This window comes from Octopus bimaculoides, chromosome 21 (genome assembly GCF_001194135.2).
Source record: "Octopus bimaculoides isolate UCB-OBI-ISO-001 chromosome 21, ASM119413v2, whole genome shotgun sequence".
Taxonomy (NCBI): Eukaryota; Metazoa; Mollusca; class Cephalopoda; order Octopoda; family Octopodidae; genus Octopus; species Octopus bimaculoides.
The window spans coordinates 3,452,089-3,471,350 of record NC_069001.1 but is presented as its reverse complement, the minus strand read 5'-3'; the positions used below and the strand labels follow the sequence as shown (position 1 = coordinate 3,471,350).

The window sequence follows — 19,262 nt, the reverse complement described above, 5'->3', positions numbered from 1 at the left end:
ACACACATTATTTCTTAATGGCATGTCAATTCAAAAGAAATGTTGAATCCTTGAGATTATCTTTTCTTATTCAGAATTTATCGCAGATGCTGCCTTTCTTCAAACCACCAAGGTGATTGTTTTCCTTCTCTTGAAGTGAAAATAATTTCAATAAATTTTGTATTGTATTTAGTATATCTTTCTACATCTTTTTATTAATTTCTGTTGATTAACCAAAATGCACCAAAATTACAGAACACAAATATATAAATGTAGATAATTCCTTAATACATTATAACTACATTATAACTTTATGGTTCATAATTTCCAATACTCCAAGGTTCCTGTTTCCAATCACTGAGCTGGTAATCTGAGCCCATTTTCTCTTGAATTATCTGTTGTTTAAATATATTCTTGACATATTCTATGAGAGTCCTCAAGAAAACACTCACACACATACAGAATTCACGCATAGAACTCAATGTGCTTGAGTACTGCTGTCTCTCTCTCACCACTCTTCCTGCTCTCCCCCCTCTCTCCTTCATTTCTCTTTTTAGATTAAAAAATAAAAAAGTACACATATGAACTTACAAATGTTTGTGGAGACAGAACACACATACATGCATATATACATATATGAATGTAAACACATGCAAATATGAACACACAAAAACATCCACACATACAAACACATGAAGCTCACGTATAAGCAATCATACACGAGGTTGTATATAAACTCATGCATATGCTCCCCCCCCCCCATTACTGTCCAACTTCCAACAAAAGAGCTTTGTCACTTTGTTAGTGTCTGATTCTTATTCTGTTGAATATTTTATTCCTAACTGTTTTACACCTATTTTACTATGTTATTGCGAGTGGGTAGGGATGGGTGTATGGCTTCTAGTTGGACTAATTGTTTATACAGTTTTTCCTACTGTTATCTACTCAACTGTGAAGTAGAATGTGGAATCTGCTGTTGATACTAACTTTCCCACTGCAAACAACCCAACTTGAAGTAGGGGTGGAACCTGCTGTTTATACTGTCCTTTCCACTGCTAACAAGTCAACTGTGAAGTAAGAGGTGGAATCTGCTGTTTATACTGTCCCTTGCACTACTAACAGCCCAAATGTGAAGTAGGGGTGGAATCTGCTGTTTACATTTTGTGAAACAGTTTATATTTTCTTTCCCATTATTAACTATTGAACTGTGAAGTAGCAGGTGGACTATGTTGTTCATATTGTCTTTTCCTCTGCTAACTCTGAAGTAAGGAGTGAAATGTGACATTTATACTGTCTTTTGCACTGATCACAACTCAACTGTGAAGTAAGGGTGGAATATGTTGTTTACGCTGTCCTTCCCATTACTAAAAGCTGAACAATGAAGTAAGGGAGGGAATATGATGTCAGCTTGACACTTCAAAGTAGGCAAAGCTTTCAACCAAATGCAAAACAAAGCTAACAAAAAAAAAAAACAGCTGTTGTATGATTTCAACTTGCCATCATGTAATCAGTAGTTCTTCTGAACCAATTAACCAACAAGGTAAATATATAACTTCTATTAGGTCAAATCAATGTGAAGTCTAAAATCAGAAGAAAACCCTGATGGCCTGCATCAGTAACAAATTATCCAAAAGGAAGTGTAGGAATTACAATAAATGTAGTTGCCACAAGGAAAGGAAAAAAAAAATGTCCACTGTTTCAGGTTTAGATCTTTTATTGAGGAAGAGAAGAGAAAGTTCTCTGTTCTTTTGTTTTCCTCAGTGAACTGTGTTAGCCTGCAATGTCAGGCATTTTCTTTTTGTCATGGTAACTGTATTCGTGTTAGCTACCATACTTCCTCTGAAATCAATGTAACACATCATAATTTCCCCCAAAATATTTTTCATATTGCTTGCATTTTAAGGAAAATTGTAAACTCATATGACCCACAGTAATTTTGTGAGGAACAGCGACCCCAGACATTGTTGACTTTGAAAGACACAATGATGGAACAATGCTACATAAATTCTGTAATTCACAAAATGGTGGTGCATCTGTAATTGTGTTTAAAACAAGTGTAAGCTGCTGTTGATGATGATTGACCTATGTAATTGATGTCCTTGACAAAGACAAACTGAATATATCTGAATGGTAATGGAAAGGAATTTGGAATAAACAGAATGAGAGAGAGAGAGAGAGAGAGAGAGAGAGAGAGAGAGAGAGAGAGAGTGAGTGAGTGAGTGTGTGTGTGTGTGGGGGGGGAGATGCCAAGAGAAAGGACAGGAATGAGATTGGGGAGATGAGCTAGAGTAGACTGGGATAAAGAGAAGGGAACTAACAGAGAGAGAGAGAGAGAATCTTGAAAAATTCTATTCAGTTGAACTTGAATTTTATGTCACTTTAGAAGAACTGTGTATCTGAAACTACATTTGTATCCCTGCCCCTCCCCCTACATACATTCCTTCTGATTCTTATTTTAAGAAGACACCCTCTACCAACCATAAGTAGGCTGTCTCATGCAAAGTAACAGTTTCAACATTCGGTTTGGTCTAATGATGGAATTCTTTAGTGTTATTGCTTACAATATCACCTAACTGTTATATGCTATAGAAAGAGCGAATGAGAAGGAAGCATTTTCATTACAACTGAAAAATCTTCTTTCTGAAATGATAAAGTAGCTATGTGGCTTTCATTAACACACTGTTATAGAGAAATAAAGTCTCTTAAAAGTTCTTGATAGCAGAGATGGTCATTTTAGGGAATACAACAAATGAAATATTGAGATGTTGCAGTATGTTGTGCTATGAAAATATTGAACCGTGTTATAAAAATATTGTACTATCTTATAAAAATATTACTGTATATTTTTTGTAATGCCTTTGCATTTTTATTTTTCTATATATATATTTTACTGGTTTCATTCAGTGGACTGTGTCCATGCAGGGAAACCAACTTCAAGGGTTTTAATCGATAAAATATTTCTATCTTCTGGTTACTGTGGTACTTATTTTATCAATCTCTTTTTATTGAATGGCTAACTTGCATTTTGATGCAAAGTGACAAAATATGATGTACCATTTTACCCAGACACACACACACACACACAAGGGTTCTGGATTGTTTCCATCTATAGAATCCTGCTCATGAAGCATTAATCAACCTGAGTCTACAATAGTAGGAAATACTTTCTTAACATGCCATGTAGTGACATTGAATCCTGGGAACGTGCTTGTGAACAAGCTTCTTAGATGTAGGCATAACTTTGTGTTTTCATCTCTCCTTAATATCCACTGAATGGTTAATTTAGTTATTTTGAATATTTGAATTCATATAATATACTGATTTTCTTAACGGCAATCTCTCAACTGCAAGGCAGGCATGGTATTTTTGTGAGCTAGATTGAAGTAATTAGGGTTATGAGATCGCCTAAACTGCAAAGATCAGGTGACATCCTAGCAGCTACCGTCAAATGATCTACCTCAGAATTGCTTTCTGTCCTGAAGTGTTGCAATGTCTGCATTTTTGTGGGTAGTTATTGACTTCTCCTATGAAGTTTTACAGTAACTGTGTTTTTGCAGGTAGCTATTTAGAATCTTGGAATCATGTTGCAATATTCTTTATCTCTCTGTAAAATACTTTTTTAGCTTCTCCAACTACCACACTTGTTCTTTATTTCCAGGTCAACTTTAAGGATGTTCCAGTTGTGACCATCACATCTTTTATTAATTTTTAAAATAGTAGGTTGTCATTTGAAGGAAATTTAGCAGCTAATTTTAGCAAGTCAGGTGATCATGTAGATTTTTCCTTTATTGTGCAGAGGCAACATCACAAGCAATGAAGTAAATCCCATCTATGCATAAGATCAGTTGAAAACTACCATACTGCTATTATCACAAGAGATGATAATATTGTGGACAACTAAGCCAGATCCATTGGTCATCTTTACAGAAATAATCTGTAACTATAGAGAGAATAGGGTGAAGTCCAGAACCAAATAAAATTGATCGGAGTGTGTGTCAGCAGTGATAAATCAAAGGGAGAGTTTATGGAAGGCTAGCTAAATCCAATTACTATGTTGGAAAGCAAGAGCCAAGACATTAGACTTTCTACTTCTCACAGTAATTGAATTTGACATTCCAAACTCTTCTCTAGAGAGAATAAACTAAAGCTGTTGCACAAAATGTATGAGAAAAACCTTTGAAAAATCTTCTTTCTGTTGATTACACAAAAAACTAATAACTTGTTTTAAAAAAAAAAACTTCATTATCTGTACTATATTGGTTTTGTCTCCATCATCTAAGGAACTGTTGTCTCCTCAACATTTATCACCTCTGACACCATTTATTCATGTTCAGATGACACAATTCTCTATACTCATGAATGAAATCCTTTAAACTAGTTAGTCTGTCTTTTGCATATAACTTATTACTCCAGCCTGTCTTCCACTTCTATTAATGAAAGTTTTCTTATGCTCCTCTTCCCACCCGAGCCTCTGGGTCTACGCACAATATATTTCTTCCTCAGACACAACGATTATAAAAATAAGGAACAATGTCTATATCCATGAATGTATTTGAACTATGAGATATAGAACTGAGATGAAACCAACAAACATTTTTTTTTTTTTGTTACTGAAGAGGTGAGGTGACTGTGGCTTCATAATGCTAGGAAATTCAGTCACTTGTTCATTGCCTGTCTGCCCTCTTCTCTCTCTTTCTCTCATTTAATGTCCCATTCACGTATGTGTAGGATTGTTGGTTTTACAGTTGGATATGCCTTTCCTACCACTTACTTTATTTTTCAACCATAAAGAAAAAAATGGAGACTGTTGTCAGCTTGGACAAACTGAGACAACCACACAGTTTTATGCCTTGCATTGAGGCCAGAGTCAGTGGTTGTAATATAAATAATGGTAACAGTCAATAACAACCATTTTGCTTACCACAACAATTGCTACACATCAATTATGTTATTGCCTAGAATCCTATTACTTCCATATTTCAACAGAGCTTATTTTTAATAATCATAACTAATCTCTTCTTTCATGTAGTTTCAGATTACATTCTTTCAAATGTATAATTTTATATGAGACTTTAAAACTTCTGTTTTAATTAAATTTTAACAAACAAACAAAAGAAACTTTCTTTTTCTCTCTGCTCAGCATTAAATTAGATCATGAAACCTGCATGTAAGCTATGTGGTTGTCATAATTTTCCATCTCTTATCCTGTGAGAAGTCAATCTGTTAAAATGCTTTGATTTGTTCTACTTGTATATTGTTGTGACAACTTCTGCACCTCTATATCCACTGCACTTACCTGGAATATAAGAATTTCCAAATCCTTTTTTTCTTTTTAAAGACTGTTTACATTGCAAGGGATTACATGATTGTCTCATTCTTTTCTTCTTTTTATTTATTTTCTCTTCTTTTATTTGAAATATCGTACTCTTGTTCAAATTGCTCTCACTGATTGTCTTGTCTGAGCAACTTGTAACAGTACTGTCTTGGCTTCTATTTCAATAGGAAGTCTTAACTTCTACCGTCTTAACAGTTCTAAAATGACTTGGTTCCTCTATCATGTTTTACCATGAGCTATTAATTCCTTCTTTACCTTGTTGAAGCTATACTTAGACTCTTAGACTTCTCAGTAGGCACCAACTACTGACATCTGATTTGTGACTCCAATTCTCTCTACTAACAGAATAAAATGGAAAGAAAACCTGTGTGCACAAAACCGGTAAGTTCCTTCTGCATTCTACAAAGAATGGTCTCGTAATACATCTCTTTCTATGTGGGTGTAGATGCTTGCTACCCTCCTCCTTATCTGTATAGCGCCTCCTTCAACTATTATTATTATTATCATTATTATTATTATTATTATTATTATTATTATTATTATTATTATTATTATTACTACAACTGCTGCTGTTGTTACTGCTACTGCTGCTGCATGATTTAGAAACAAATAAGTTCATCAGTCAGTATTAGCTAAGTACTAAAACCATCTTTCTAACTGTTTTTAACCTGTTGTATTATGTTTTTCAACAAAAAAAGAATTTCAATAAAATATTAATCCTGCCGTCAGTCTCTCTCCCATCCCATTTTCCCAAAAGAAAACGTTATCAAAAAAAATTATCAATTGATTTTTTTTTTTTTTTTTTGCTGCAACTCAATATTTTCTTTATTTCTGCTTGACCTTTAATCTTTGATCAGTTTTTAGTCTTGATTATTCTGATTTTCAAGTTGCCTTTATTATCATCCTTTTTGTTGTTGGTCTGCTGACCAAAGCTGATTCCAAGAAATAGTACATGCATGTTCCGACCTGGATTTTCAGTTCAGTGCTAGAAAAATTGTTATTATTATTATTATTATTATTATTATTATTATTATTATTATTATTATTATTACTATTATTATCACTATGTTGAGGGGAGCAGACATCTGTGTTGGAGCTCCACAAAAGTGTAACTTTTGACCAGATTACCTTATGAAAAAGGATTTTTTTGTTCCACTTTTGCTAGCCAAGTGCTTTCAAGTTGTTTGGTATGGAGGAGGGTTTTGTCTTTGATGTTTTTAACTTTTTTATAATTTTGGCAAATGGCCTTTTGCAGTATTTACATACATTGCAAGATGCACCTCAAGTTAAAGAGCAAGAGGTTCTCACCACAGTGGTGGCAGCAACAACCTTAATAATATAAGCAAGCATATCCTCAAATTATTTTTAATTGAAAAAAATATAAAAAAAGCATTTCAAAAGCAATTATGAAAATCTCAAAGGACATGGAACTTCAATCTAAACACTTGCAGTTGTTCAATAGAAGACACAAGAAAAATAGTGTTGGTAACATTGAGTAGGTAAGGGATAAGCAGTGTTGATAACAACAATAACAATATTCTATCTTTTGCAAATGTGAATCAAAAGGAGTTACTTGTATAGTGCATGGATCTCAGAATATGGGGATCCAAAATATGAAGAGCCAGGGATATTGGCACTGACATTGAACCATGGCTTCCTTGTGACTTTTGCACAATAGTATGTATATATGATAAACACTGGAATGATTGTAACTAATGAGCCAAATAAATCAGAAAGCTATCCCAGAACTGTATCCCTTTTAGTGAGTGGAGCAAAGGTAAATCAGATTGGAGGTGCAGGGCAGAAGGTTCAGTTGCTACATGTGGGATACAAAAGGAGCAAAAATGAGAGCATTTCATGTAGCATCAATAACAGTAGGCTTTGAGGTGAAAAATATGACTATTGTTACCATTGTTTCCAGTCATAGCTCTAAGTATAGCCAGAATGGAATGAAATGAAATTGCCTCATCCTCAGTGCTACACGTACAAAGGCTGACAACTGAGAAGCCAAGGTCTCCCCTCCAGCACAGGACTGACCAGAGGCTGTGTGCAGCAGTAATATCATCTTGGAATGATGGGGAGGTAGATGCAACAAAAAAGCAAAAGGGTGGGAAGTTGTTGGAGGCAGTAAGAAAAAGAGAATGTGATCCATGACTAGGGGCAAGCAAAAGGATGGATGTTCATTCATGAAGGAGTACCCACTCTCACATGAAGCCTTACTTTTAAGTACCCCTATTATTTGATTTTGATACTGTCTGTAAAAGAAAACCAATTAAAAACCATTTTGATTGATGAGGAAATGGAGATGATTACAAGATAATAAATAGTTGTTGAAGACCAAGTGAGTGGTCTATCAACAGTTGAAAGATTACAGCCTTGCGGATGTGGGGCTCTTCAGTTCAACTCTAGCCAAAAACGCTCAAGAGTAATTTTGAGGCACCCACTTTATTGAAAGTGATCAGAATGGGAGGTAATTAGCCATAGGATGCCATTACACTATTTAGGTGTTAACTTCTTACTTTTGTATTTGTTTTGTGTGTCAAATTTTTAACTTTGCATAACATATTGTGTTATCTCCCCACCCTACAATTTATTATACATATGTCTATTCCTTGGTTTTGCAACTCTTTTGTATGGTGCATTTTGTATTGTATGTATGGGCCCTGATGGCCATTATCATCATCATCATCATCATCATCACCATCATCATTATTGCATGTCATAAGAATTAACTAAAAGGGTTGAATACAGGAAGAACATCTGCCTACAAAATCAATTTTCAGGGCTTAGGTCAGCCTGACACTTGCCTGAGGTTGTGCAATGGAACTGACCCAAAACTGCATAGTTGGAAGAAAGCTTCTTGACCATATAGCCACAGTTGCATGCATGCATTCATTCATTCATTCTGAGACTAATGACCTAGTGTATAACTCAGTGTAGACATGGTTCAAAATGAAGCATTAGTCAAGTACAGAGTGGTAATAAGAAAAAGATGACAAAGGAATGAATGATTATTTTATGAGCTTCATTAGCTTACAGCAGTTTCTGCTTTAAGATGCAGTAGATTCACAGTTGAGTATGTGAGTAACATTTTATAGTTTCATGTGTGTGTGTGTATGTGTGTGTGTCTGCATGCATATACTGTTGACAGGTGTAAAGCTTTCTCTCCATAGGGATTTGATTTTCATATTTGCCATGTCTGTGTTCTCCCTGTTCACTGGTATAATTAATAACAGTGAGATGATTTACACTGGCAAAATGACCTAGCAGTTATGAGTGCAAGTATGCTGTATGGTTAAGGTATTTACTTTACAAACACATGGTTTTGAGTTTGATCTGACTGCAGAGTACTTTGGGCAAGTCTCTACTAATATAATCTTGGGTTGACCAATACCTTATCGGTGGCATCTAGTAGATGGACACTAAGTAGAAGCCTTTTATCTAAGTGTGTGTGTGTTTTTCCAGAAAGCCACTGCAATGCAAGTTTGGGAAGAATGAGTTAACAGAGAGCAAAACAAGAACACTGACTTTTTTTTTTTTTTTTACCTTGTTTTGGATTTAAAAATCCATTATTAAGAAGATGGAAAGCAAGCTAGCTTTGTCTGTACTGATCAAAATAACTAATCAGTTATTTTTCAAATGCCAACACTGGAAAGGAGGGGCTCTGGCTTATGCAGACTGGTTATGTTAAATCAGCCAACTAGCTGATTTACCATTAAGATACAAGCATTGGAAAGAAAACCCGGAAAGCCAGTGCTTTACTAATGAAGTTTCTTGAATCAAGTTAGACACTCCCTTGTCATTCTTATCATCAGAAATGTAGTGAACCAATAATTGGTTCATGGGAAACCTGTAAACAACAATGGTATTGTTCATAAATTGTCCTATAAAACATATATGTATGTGTATGCATGAGTATATGCATGCATATATATATATGCATATACATGTATGTAGTATATACATGCATGTGTGCAGATATCTATATATGTGTGTGTGGAACTGCCTTGAAGAATCAACCCTGGTGTTTATTTTTTTTTTAAGCCTGGTACTTCTTCTGCCACACTCTTTTGCTGAACTCCTAAGTTATGGGGATGTAAACAAACCAACACGGGTTGTTAAAAGTGGTGGAGCCATCCCTGTACCTCATTGTCAATACAATTATTAAGATTGTGTGTGTGTGTGTGTGTATACCTGTACCTCTGCTTATGTCCCATAACTTAGGTGTTCACCAAATAGAATTTAATTGAATAAACACTAGGCTTAAAAATATATACTAGAGTTGATGTGATTGACTAAAAGAACCTTGAAGATGGTACCCCAGCATGGTCACAGTCCAATGACTGAAATAAATAAAAGAAATGGGGACTAAACAAGTTGCAATGCAGGCAACCCAACCCTACTAGGAGAGCAGTAACTGTGAATAACAACTAAGCAGCTAACACTTTAGTTCTGCCACAGAAAACCTTTCTAGTGCCAGTGTAGCATGATAAGTTATACTCAGTTCATGCAGTGAAATGGTTGGTCCTAGGAAGAGCATGCAGCTGTAAAAAAAGCCATATCAGAAAAAACCCCCAACAAAAACCACAAAAAAAGGTAATTTCCTCTGTTATTGTGTGTAGCAGATGATGAGGTACTGCAACAGGAGGTGAGACTAAGACCTAGCCAATCCATGCAAGCATGGGAAAATGGGTGTAAAAATGATAAGATTGAAAATAAAAATGACAAAATCTAGAAATGACAAAATACAAATAGAAATCCTAACTAGCTGCACTGTTATATAAATATGATTTTTATACACACACACACTGTTCATCACTCTTTGTATTGTTAAAATAGAGATGGGTTTGTATATTTCTCTTATGTTTTATTTTCTCATGATTGGTTGAAGCTGTTACTGCCAGCTAACAGATCCACTGGGTTGCTTTCCCTCACTCTCTTCTCTCTGTCTATCTCATACAGTCTCTTTTTTTCTCCCTCTTTCTAGTCAGTTAGCTGTTGTTGTTGATATTGGTCACAAAAGCCAGTATTCCATCTGGCTGCACTGATGCTGTCTCTTGTTTCAAGAGCCGAACACTGTGTGTGTGTGTGTGTGTGTGTGTGTGTGTGTGTGTGTGTTTGTGGTGGTGTATGGTATGGTTGCTAACTATCTGGCTAGCTACATGTTGGTAAATCTATTTGTACAAGTGTAGCTATGTTTATATGTTGCTGTGTGTGGTTATGAGTTATGTGTATGTGGTTTTGAGTGTGTCTGCATAAGTGTTATGAACTGATGTTTATGCATTACTATTTGTACTGGTGGTGGTGGTGGTGGTGTGTGTGTGTGTGTGTGTGTGTTTTAGTCAATCATGTGTGCAGGTGTAACTGAATTTGTGTGTATGTACATATGTATGTAACATATGTTTGTATATATGATTTATTGGGTTTTATGTGCTTTTGTGTATGTATGTATGGAATGTATATATGTAATGTATGTATTATTATGTTTGCGCCTCTGTTCTTAGAGTGTTGTGTATTTCTCTCTATAGAATGATTAAATAGCTAGAACTTACCATTCTATCTCCTACCTCTACCCATCACCACCAACACTGTGGTGTGCAGCATTGGTTGATATTATTGCTGCATAACATATTCACAGAAGCATCTTCATCTAACACCCCCCCCTACACACCAACAACCATCTCCCTCCTTCTCTCTGTCCCACACCCCTACATTCTACTGTCAGTTTGGAATACAAAGCAAACAATAATACAATTTGATATCAAAATTATCACATTGCTTTCAAACCGTTTTCCACTGAAAAGATCAGCATCCTTGTTCCTTCATGGGGTTATATAGATTTCACTCTTCTGCCCTTCCACCCTCCCTTATCATCATCATCGTGACCACCACCACTATCATCATCGTTATCATCTTAATCTTATGTATACTCACATCTTTGCTTCTCTATCTTAAGAATAATGAGTGACAATCTGTTGTTGTATTTGTTTCCTCATCAGGTAGAGCTGTGCAAACATTGTACACACACACACACACACACACACGCACACACACACACATGCACACACACACACACACACACACACACATGCACACACACACACACGTATTAGACCACATATGAGTGTGAAAAACATACAAATGATATCACAAATATTGCAGTAACACATGGATGCATATATTCAGACTTTCACACTTGTTTTTGCTGGTGTTGACTTTTTGTTTTATTTATTTATTTATTTATTTTTGTTCTCTGAAGTTGAAGGCAAAAAAACAAATAAAATAAAAAATAACGAAATTACGACAGGTTTCCAATATTTTCATGGAATAACCAAAACAAGAAATAGCTGCTCTATAATACTTAATGACATACATACACCACATGCATACAAGAGAGCATCGACATAGCTGCTTGACCTACTAGAAAAAGAAGCTAAATCTTGCTCAAATCACACCTTAAGAAAAGAACGAAGAACACAATAGATAATGTAGTCATGTAGTCTTAGGTAATTCATGTTTGGCTAAAAGACAGAATGACTTTGGCTGGAATGTCTTTGATCAAAAAGATTTTCAGAATCAGAACTGATGTGTGACTTAAACAGTAATAGACATACACATACAACACAACTCACACAGTAGGAGTCATTGTGAAACATTTTACTGTATTTGTGTAAAATTTCGATGTTGTTGGTGGTGTCCTTGAGTCCCAGGTCAACTCTGATTGACCAGATTTATAACCAAATGCATCCTAACCATCCCAGTTTGAGACTACTATGCTTTGCTGATGAAATTTGATAAGACTGCAGTATGTCTGTATGTCACCATGTTTGATAACCAAAGATCAGTTTGTTTTTTTTCCTATAAGCATGAAAATAAATAATTTTCTATGAAATTAGGTGTTAATCTTTTGTGACTGTTTCCTTTTTTTGTTTTAAGAGTCACTAATTTTTCCTGCAAGGTTTTGTTTTCTTTCTCCAAATAAGAAATAAATTTCAATGCATTTAGAATTATTTGCATACAACATTCAGCACATCACCTCCTTCCTTTCTTATAGAAGAGAATTCTTATGATCTTTTTTCTTGTTTCAGTCATTTGACTGCAACCATGCTGGAGCACTGCTTTGGTGGGGTTTGAAAAATACGTTCTGACCCCAGAACTTATTTTTTAAACCCTAGTACTTGGTCTCTTTTGCCAAACTGCTAAGTTACAGGAATGTAAACACACTGATACTGGTTGTCAAGCAGTGAGGGGGGGGGACAAACACAGGCACAAAAACACATACACACACATACATACACCACACATACATACATATGTGTGTGTATATATATATATATACATATATATATGTGTGTGTGTGTGTGTGTGTGTGTGTATATGTGTGTGTGTGTGTATATATATATATATATATATATACACACACACACACACACACACACACACACACACACACAATGTTCTTCTTTCAGTTTCCATCTGCCAAATCTACTCACAAGGCTTTGGTTGGCCTGAGGCTAAAGTAGATGACACTTGCCCAAGGTGCCACGCAGTGGGACTGAACCTGGAACCATGTGGTAGGGAAGCAAGCTTCTTACCACACAAATATGCCTGATAACCTTTCCTTATTTAACATGGTAAAGAGGGATTTGAGGAAAATTTGGCTGTTAATTCTAATTGGTCAAACAACCACATAGAGACTCCCAAAGGAGTGGCTGGAATGCAAGTCTCATTCAAGCAGAGCAATGCTGTATTGTTCTATAGATTTGTTCTATAGATTTTTTAAAAGTAATCAATGTCCCATTTCGACCAACTTGTTGCTGCAGGGAAGGCAAAATTAAATAAATACAATTTATCGCAATATATAGCAACAAGTTTTGAGGATGCGGATTTTGTATCTATTTTGAAAATTTTACTTTGATTTTGGTTTTGTTTTATTAGTTATCTTTTTTATTCCTGTTGAATTTTGTTTTCTTTCTTTCTTTAAAAAAAAGAAAAATCAATTTAACAATATAAGATTTCTCACAGAAGAATGTACATACAAATGCATTCTGCTGTGGTATTGGAAGTTTTAAGTCTATGGTTTTGTTATTACTCAAGTTTATAACCTAAATCCCACAAATGTATAAAAGTATATGGTGTGAGTATTGCTAATTTAATCAATATTTTTGTCTTTCTGGCCAGGATATATCTCAATCTCCTGAAAGTCTATTGACTTGGTTTATCCCACTGAGAACATTGCTAGCCTGTGTGATATCTCTTTGACCATCAGTGCTTATGGAAGTTGTATTTTTGTCTTTGGTTCATTTTTTCATTGCCTTTTTAGAAATTCTGGCATGCCTAATTAGTATAGGATTTTTCTGCTAAATGTAAGCATTTTAGATTGAAGTTAATTGATGATGATGATGAATAAATTATTTACATCATCAAAATATAGCTGCTCCCAACAGTAAAAGCATTACTACAGTGTTGAAACCACCCTTCACTGTGTTTCAATACAAAATGTTTTCTGATTCCATCCATCTGAAATCATACACCTAAGCCTTCATTGAAGCAACATTTAAATAATTTTAATACAAAACCCCACAAGCATATATATATATATATATATATATATATATATATATATATATATATATATATGTACACACACACACACACACAATTTATATATATTTTATAGGAGTCCTGTGGTTACCCGTTCATAGGAACATGTTTGGACACTTAGAATATGAAACTGTATCTATAAATAGATACAGTTTGTTCAGAAGAATAACGGTAATTATAGACTGTAGAAAAGAATTTCATGTATTAGCTACACAGTAAATAATAATGTTTAAAGAAATAATTGAATGTGACAAATATATATGTTGGTTTCTCTCCTCTGGGAATTCCTGAAGCTCTTCTTTGGGTTCTCCCAAATGAGAGAAAAATATATTTGTCTCATTTGATTATCTATCTACCTCTCTATCTATACAACCACACACACACATATCTGATTAGTGTTTCTTACAATTGTATGATGTCATCATTATACATTAGTAATAGCTGTGTGTCTGAATGCATCTGGGTAAAGTCTTGGAGAAAGTCATTGCTATGCACCTTTTGTAATCTTACATATGCTTAAGTGAACTTTTAACCAGACATGCTTTAATGAACAGGAGTTCTTTAGCAGTATACCTTTGTGAATGTGTTTTGTGTTTGTACCATAAATTGTTATTGAGATTGGTAAAATCATTAGAGCATTCAACAAAATACCTTGCCATATTTCTTCTGGCTTTTTAGGGCCTCATTTCAAATCTAACTCAGTTCAATTTTGCATTTCTTCCTTCTAGCACTCAATAAAATATTACCGATTGACTACTGTGATGGCTATAGTTTCTTTTCTGTAGATTTGAGGCCTTGTACCTATGTTGGAGATTGTTGGATGAAATACCTTGTTTTATTTCATAACATCCCCTTACATTCTAATCTTAAATGTCACTGATGTCAACTTTGCCTTTCATCCTTCAGAGGTTGCAAAAACAAAGTACCAGTCAAAAACTGGGGTTGAATTCCAACTAACTACCCTCAACAGTTTCTGAACTTGTGGCCATATAATTTCTAATAATATGATTTACTATTAATTTTCCATTGCAAAATATTTGAAATGTCTCTCAATATCTGATAATTTAATTTGATCTAAATTATTTCATATAAATCTTCTGTTGGTCTATGAATGTGAAGGACATGTGAAGACTACAAAGAAATGAAGCTAGCGTGTTCCACTGGATGTGCACTGTTAGTATGTATATATGACAAGTCAGTCGAGAGAAAAATTGGGTGTAAGAGGAATCATTTGTGTGCAAGAGAGAAGACTTGCTGGTATGATTATTGGATGGAACCTGTGGAAGAGTGAGATCCAGAAAGGTGTGGGAGAAATTAGTGAAGACCAGCCTTGGGTGTTGAGCCTCTTGGAGATGATAAAAATGATTGGTGATTTGCTGTGCTCAAGAATATCAGTCCATCTCAGCAAAAATGAGGCCCTAAAAAGCATACCGTTCGTGTCTATATGCCTCCACACTCAATCTGTCCCTGTCACACCTCCCCCCACAACTCATCTAACACCCATCCTTCCATCATTCCTCTAACTATGGCACTGCTCACTCAGGTGCTGTAATTTCATGTTATCGATTATTCCTTTCCTTTAAATCACCTTTGTCACCCATCCCACATTTTGTTTTCCATTAAACACTCCTTTCTCTTGAACACCCTCTTACATCTGCCTTTGATGACCCCCCCACACACACACACATACATTTGTTCAACCCACTAGAATAAAAATAATGAAGGGAGCCAGACTAAGATTTGAGCAATGGAAATTTGACTTAAAAGTGCTACTGGAAATTTGAAAACATTGTTGAAGTACTTTAAACAAAGGAAATTCTGATGAAAGTGCTACTGGAAGTTTGAAAATGTAGTTGAAGTTAAGATAGGAGTTTCACACAGATCCACCTGCACAACTTACCATCACTTGAATTAGAGATAAGCTTGAAGCAGAAGGAACTGTAGTTCAGAATGACTTCAAGAAATGTTCTGGAAGACTGCCATCATTGATGACTCCCACAAAGCAAGAAAGAGCACTAGAAATATTGCCAAATTTTGAGAAAACGTGTAGCAAGTGTGTTGTGAGACAGGAATTATAAAATCAAACATCCATTGCACTTTGAAGCATTGTCATTGGAAGAATTACATTCCAAGAAAAGTCCCAGATGTCAATGAAGATGATCTAGACTGAAGAGTGCAATTTTGTGAGTTACACTTGGCAAGATGTATAAAGATGCAAACCTTCCAATAAAGATTGTTTGGAGTGATGAGGCTACATTTAAATATAATTGGATCAATTAATCACTACAGCTGCACCTACTTGGGGACCTGAGAATTCACATATTACAGAGGAACATTATGTTAATGAACCAGAGGTTAATTATGGTGCAGCTTACCACCAAAAAGATTAATTAAACCACTCTTTTTTAATGGTATTGTAACTGATCCCATTTACTTGAACTTGTGATATGTCATGCCAAGCATTCAAGAAGACTTTGAAGATCTGGAGTTTATTTTCAGCCAGATGAGACACTCCAACACTACTATAGTAATATAAGGATGAAATTTTGCAAAACAGATGGATTGAACAAAGATGTTCAGTAGAATACCCTCCATGTTCTTCAGACTCCACCACCACTAAACTTTTTTTATGGAAATACTTTAAAAAATTACAGTACAAACCGGCCAAGGTGCTGCATAATGGATTAAACCTGAAAACATGTAAACTTTGTAACCACACACACACACATATACACCTGCTCTTTTTGTAAGTATGTATGTATATGTGTGTGTGTATGTCTGTGTGTGTGTGTATATATGTATGTGTGTGTGTATATATATATATAATATTTATATTTGCATATAAATATATGTGTAAACATGTAAATATGTATTTGGATATGTGTATATGTATGTAGTATTCTCTTTTCAAACTACTTTCTTTTCTACTAACAACAACAACAACTACAGCTCCTAAATAATAAATATACATTGGCTGTTAGCTTCAGACAGTGTTTTTATCACCAGTTTTCATTTTGTTTTTGTTTATTTGTTTGTTCTCTCTCCTCCTCTGTTTGTCATATGATAAATTTTATAACATTTATGAAGGAGTTGTTATTATTGTCCCAGCAGAAGTATGGAAGTTTGGAAAAAGAAAAGTAGTCTTTGTTTATAAATGACTATCTAATGATATTTCAATGTAAATTTTTCAAATTATTAACAAAATGTTTAGCTCCTCTAAGAATACTAATTCAGTTTTCAACTTTGTCTTTATTGATTAGTTAAAACTTATGAAATTTAATCTTGATCAATCCTGTATGTATGATACTTGTGAGATTAGTGTGTTGGACTATTGTCCACATGGCATGGGTACATGCTGTAGCCATTATGTCATGGGCTTGACCAAGATCCATAACTTTGCTAGTTTCAGTTTGGCTCAAATAGTTTGCTAGAGAATAGTATAGGTTATGAATAAATAAATATACTGACTTATATACATACTTATTTTGTCTCAGGAAATTAAGCCCAAGTTAGCCTTGTCGATAGATTGGGTGTGAGGGTTGAACTACTGGCTGGTTTCATTGTTATTGAATAATTTATCAGGATTTGCTCACTTTTCATATATTTATTGAATGTAGAATAGATTTGTACTTTATGTTTGAGTGATTAGCAATATAGTGGGCATCTGTCACCTGTAATAATAATATTGTAAAATAACCACTGATCAGTTACTGAAGTGCTAGTCCTCTATAACCTCTTTCAGGAAGAGCAGTATATTATTATCAGAAAAATATCTTACTTCCAGCAGATTTATACATTGAAATACATCATAAATAATGTACTGTAGCTCATTGAGTCAATGGGTTACTGCTGAAAAGAAAGATTCATCTTAACAGACAACAGTTTCCTGATATCCTCTTTAGACCTAGGGTCTTATTTGAACTCTTACCCTTAAAAGCTAATAGAATGCCCATAAGTTACACATCATCTTTTCTGCTTACAATAACAAACTGTAACTACCCTATGTTACCTCTATGTAAAACTGGGCCCCTGGCAAGAACGCAGCAGTGTTGATGTTGGTACAGAAACTATTGATCCTTTAGTCAGTAGTTTAATTTGTACTAACAAGTTGACTAGATCTAACCAACAAAGCTTTGTCAGAATATTCTTAAGGGGAAAGCCTCTGTATGGTTATTGAACTTGCTAGGAGTCTTCCTTAAATTACTTCCTGTCATTTTAAAAACAGGACATATTAGATAATGTCATCCTAGATGCACCGTATATGAATGAAAGAAAAGATGTTAACAGTTGATACACATTTGAGTATAAGTCTGTTTGATTAGGGCTGACTTGATATTAAACATCAACAACAGTTTGACTGGATGTATGAATTAATTGCAAATGATATTATACATTACAAGAACCTATTCAAGGCAACTGACATTATATATTAGGATATTATAAATTATAAGAACCTATTCAAGACAACTTGTCAAAGCATGTATCTACCACTTGCATGGTGACTATGTCACCAATTACATTACAGAATATATACCTGCCATTCCATCGTCTCAAATTAGATACTATAAATTATTTCTGATATTATAACTGTGCTGTTTTATCTCCACAAGGTAATTGACGTAATTGGTAAAATGGTTGCACAGCAAGTGATAGACACATAGTTGTGGTTATATGAGCAAGTCTGTTTCATTTTCTGTCTCAAATAGGTGCCTATAATGCCTACTGTCAGAAATTAGATGTAGTTGTTCAAGTATTAATTAAACTAAGTATCAGTATGAACTTTCAATAGTAATCTGAAAGAACGTCCACTTCTTGAAGAAACTTTTAAAAATTGCAATGAAGACCCCCTTAATTTCCTTTGGATATATTAATAACCTCACCTTCAATTTACTTCTCCTGTGTTTTTATATTTTGTTTTGTCTAATTTCATATTTCAGAACTGTGACAATATTTTAATTCCGCTCTTATTCTTGTTTTATATATATGTATATATACATATGTATATATATATATTGTAAGCTAAAGGGCATATTTGATTATTCGATTTTTTTGAAAATTCTGTAATATTGAATTCATTGTTGATTATTCAAAAACTGTTATTAATTTGGGAAATTAGATATAGACTATATAAGAGAGTTCTTTTGTAGCTTTGTTTTATAGCAAAACTTAAATGAATTGACATTGAATACTGGCAGCATAGTAGTAAAGTTGTGAAAGGAAAAAACAAAGGAATTTTTTCTGTAAAGTTAATCAATTCTGCCTTTTATGCTGTTATATATGTATACGCATATATACGTGTGTGTATATATATATATATATATATATTTATATATATATATATATA

General features: G+C 34.4%; 1 protein-coding gene across 4 annotated transcripts in view; it reads left to right on the top strand.

Moving 5' to 3' along the window:
* Nucleotides 1-19,262, top strand: part of LOC106874603 (protein SCAI) — a 225,269-nt gene that overhangs the window by 166,450 nt on the left and 39,557 nt on the right. For 2 of the 4 annotated variants that reach the window (XR_008266452.1, XM_014922428.2), the window contains exon 5: nt 5,660-5,695. The exons of the other annotated variants lie outside the window; for them this stretch is intronic. Coding sequence is in view for 1 of the 2 variants with exons in the window: in XM_014922428.2 (XP_014777914.1) it covers nt 5,660-5,695 (36 nt within the window). In the remaining variant the exon portion in view is untranslated. The remainder of the gene's footprint in view (nt 1-5,659; nt 5,696-19,262) is intronic. 4 annotated transcript variants of the gene reach the window in all.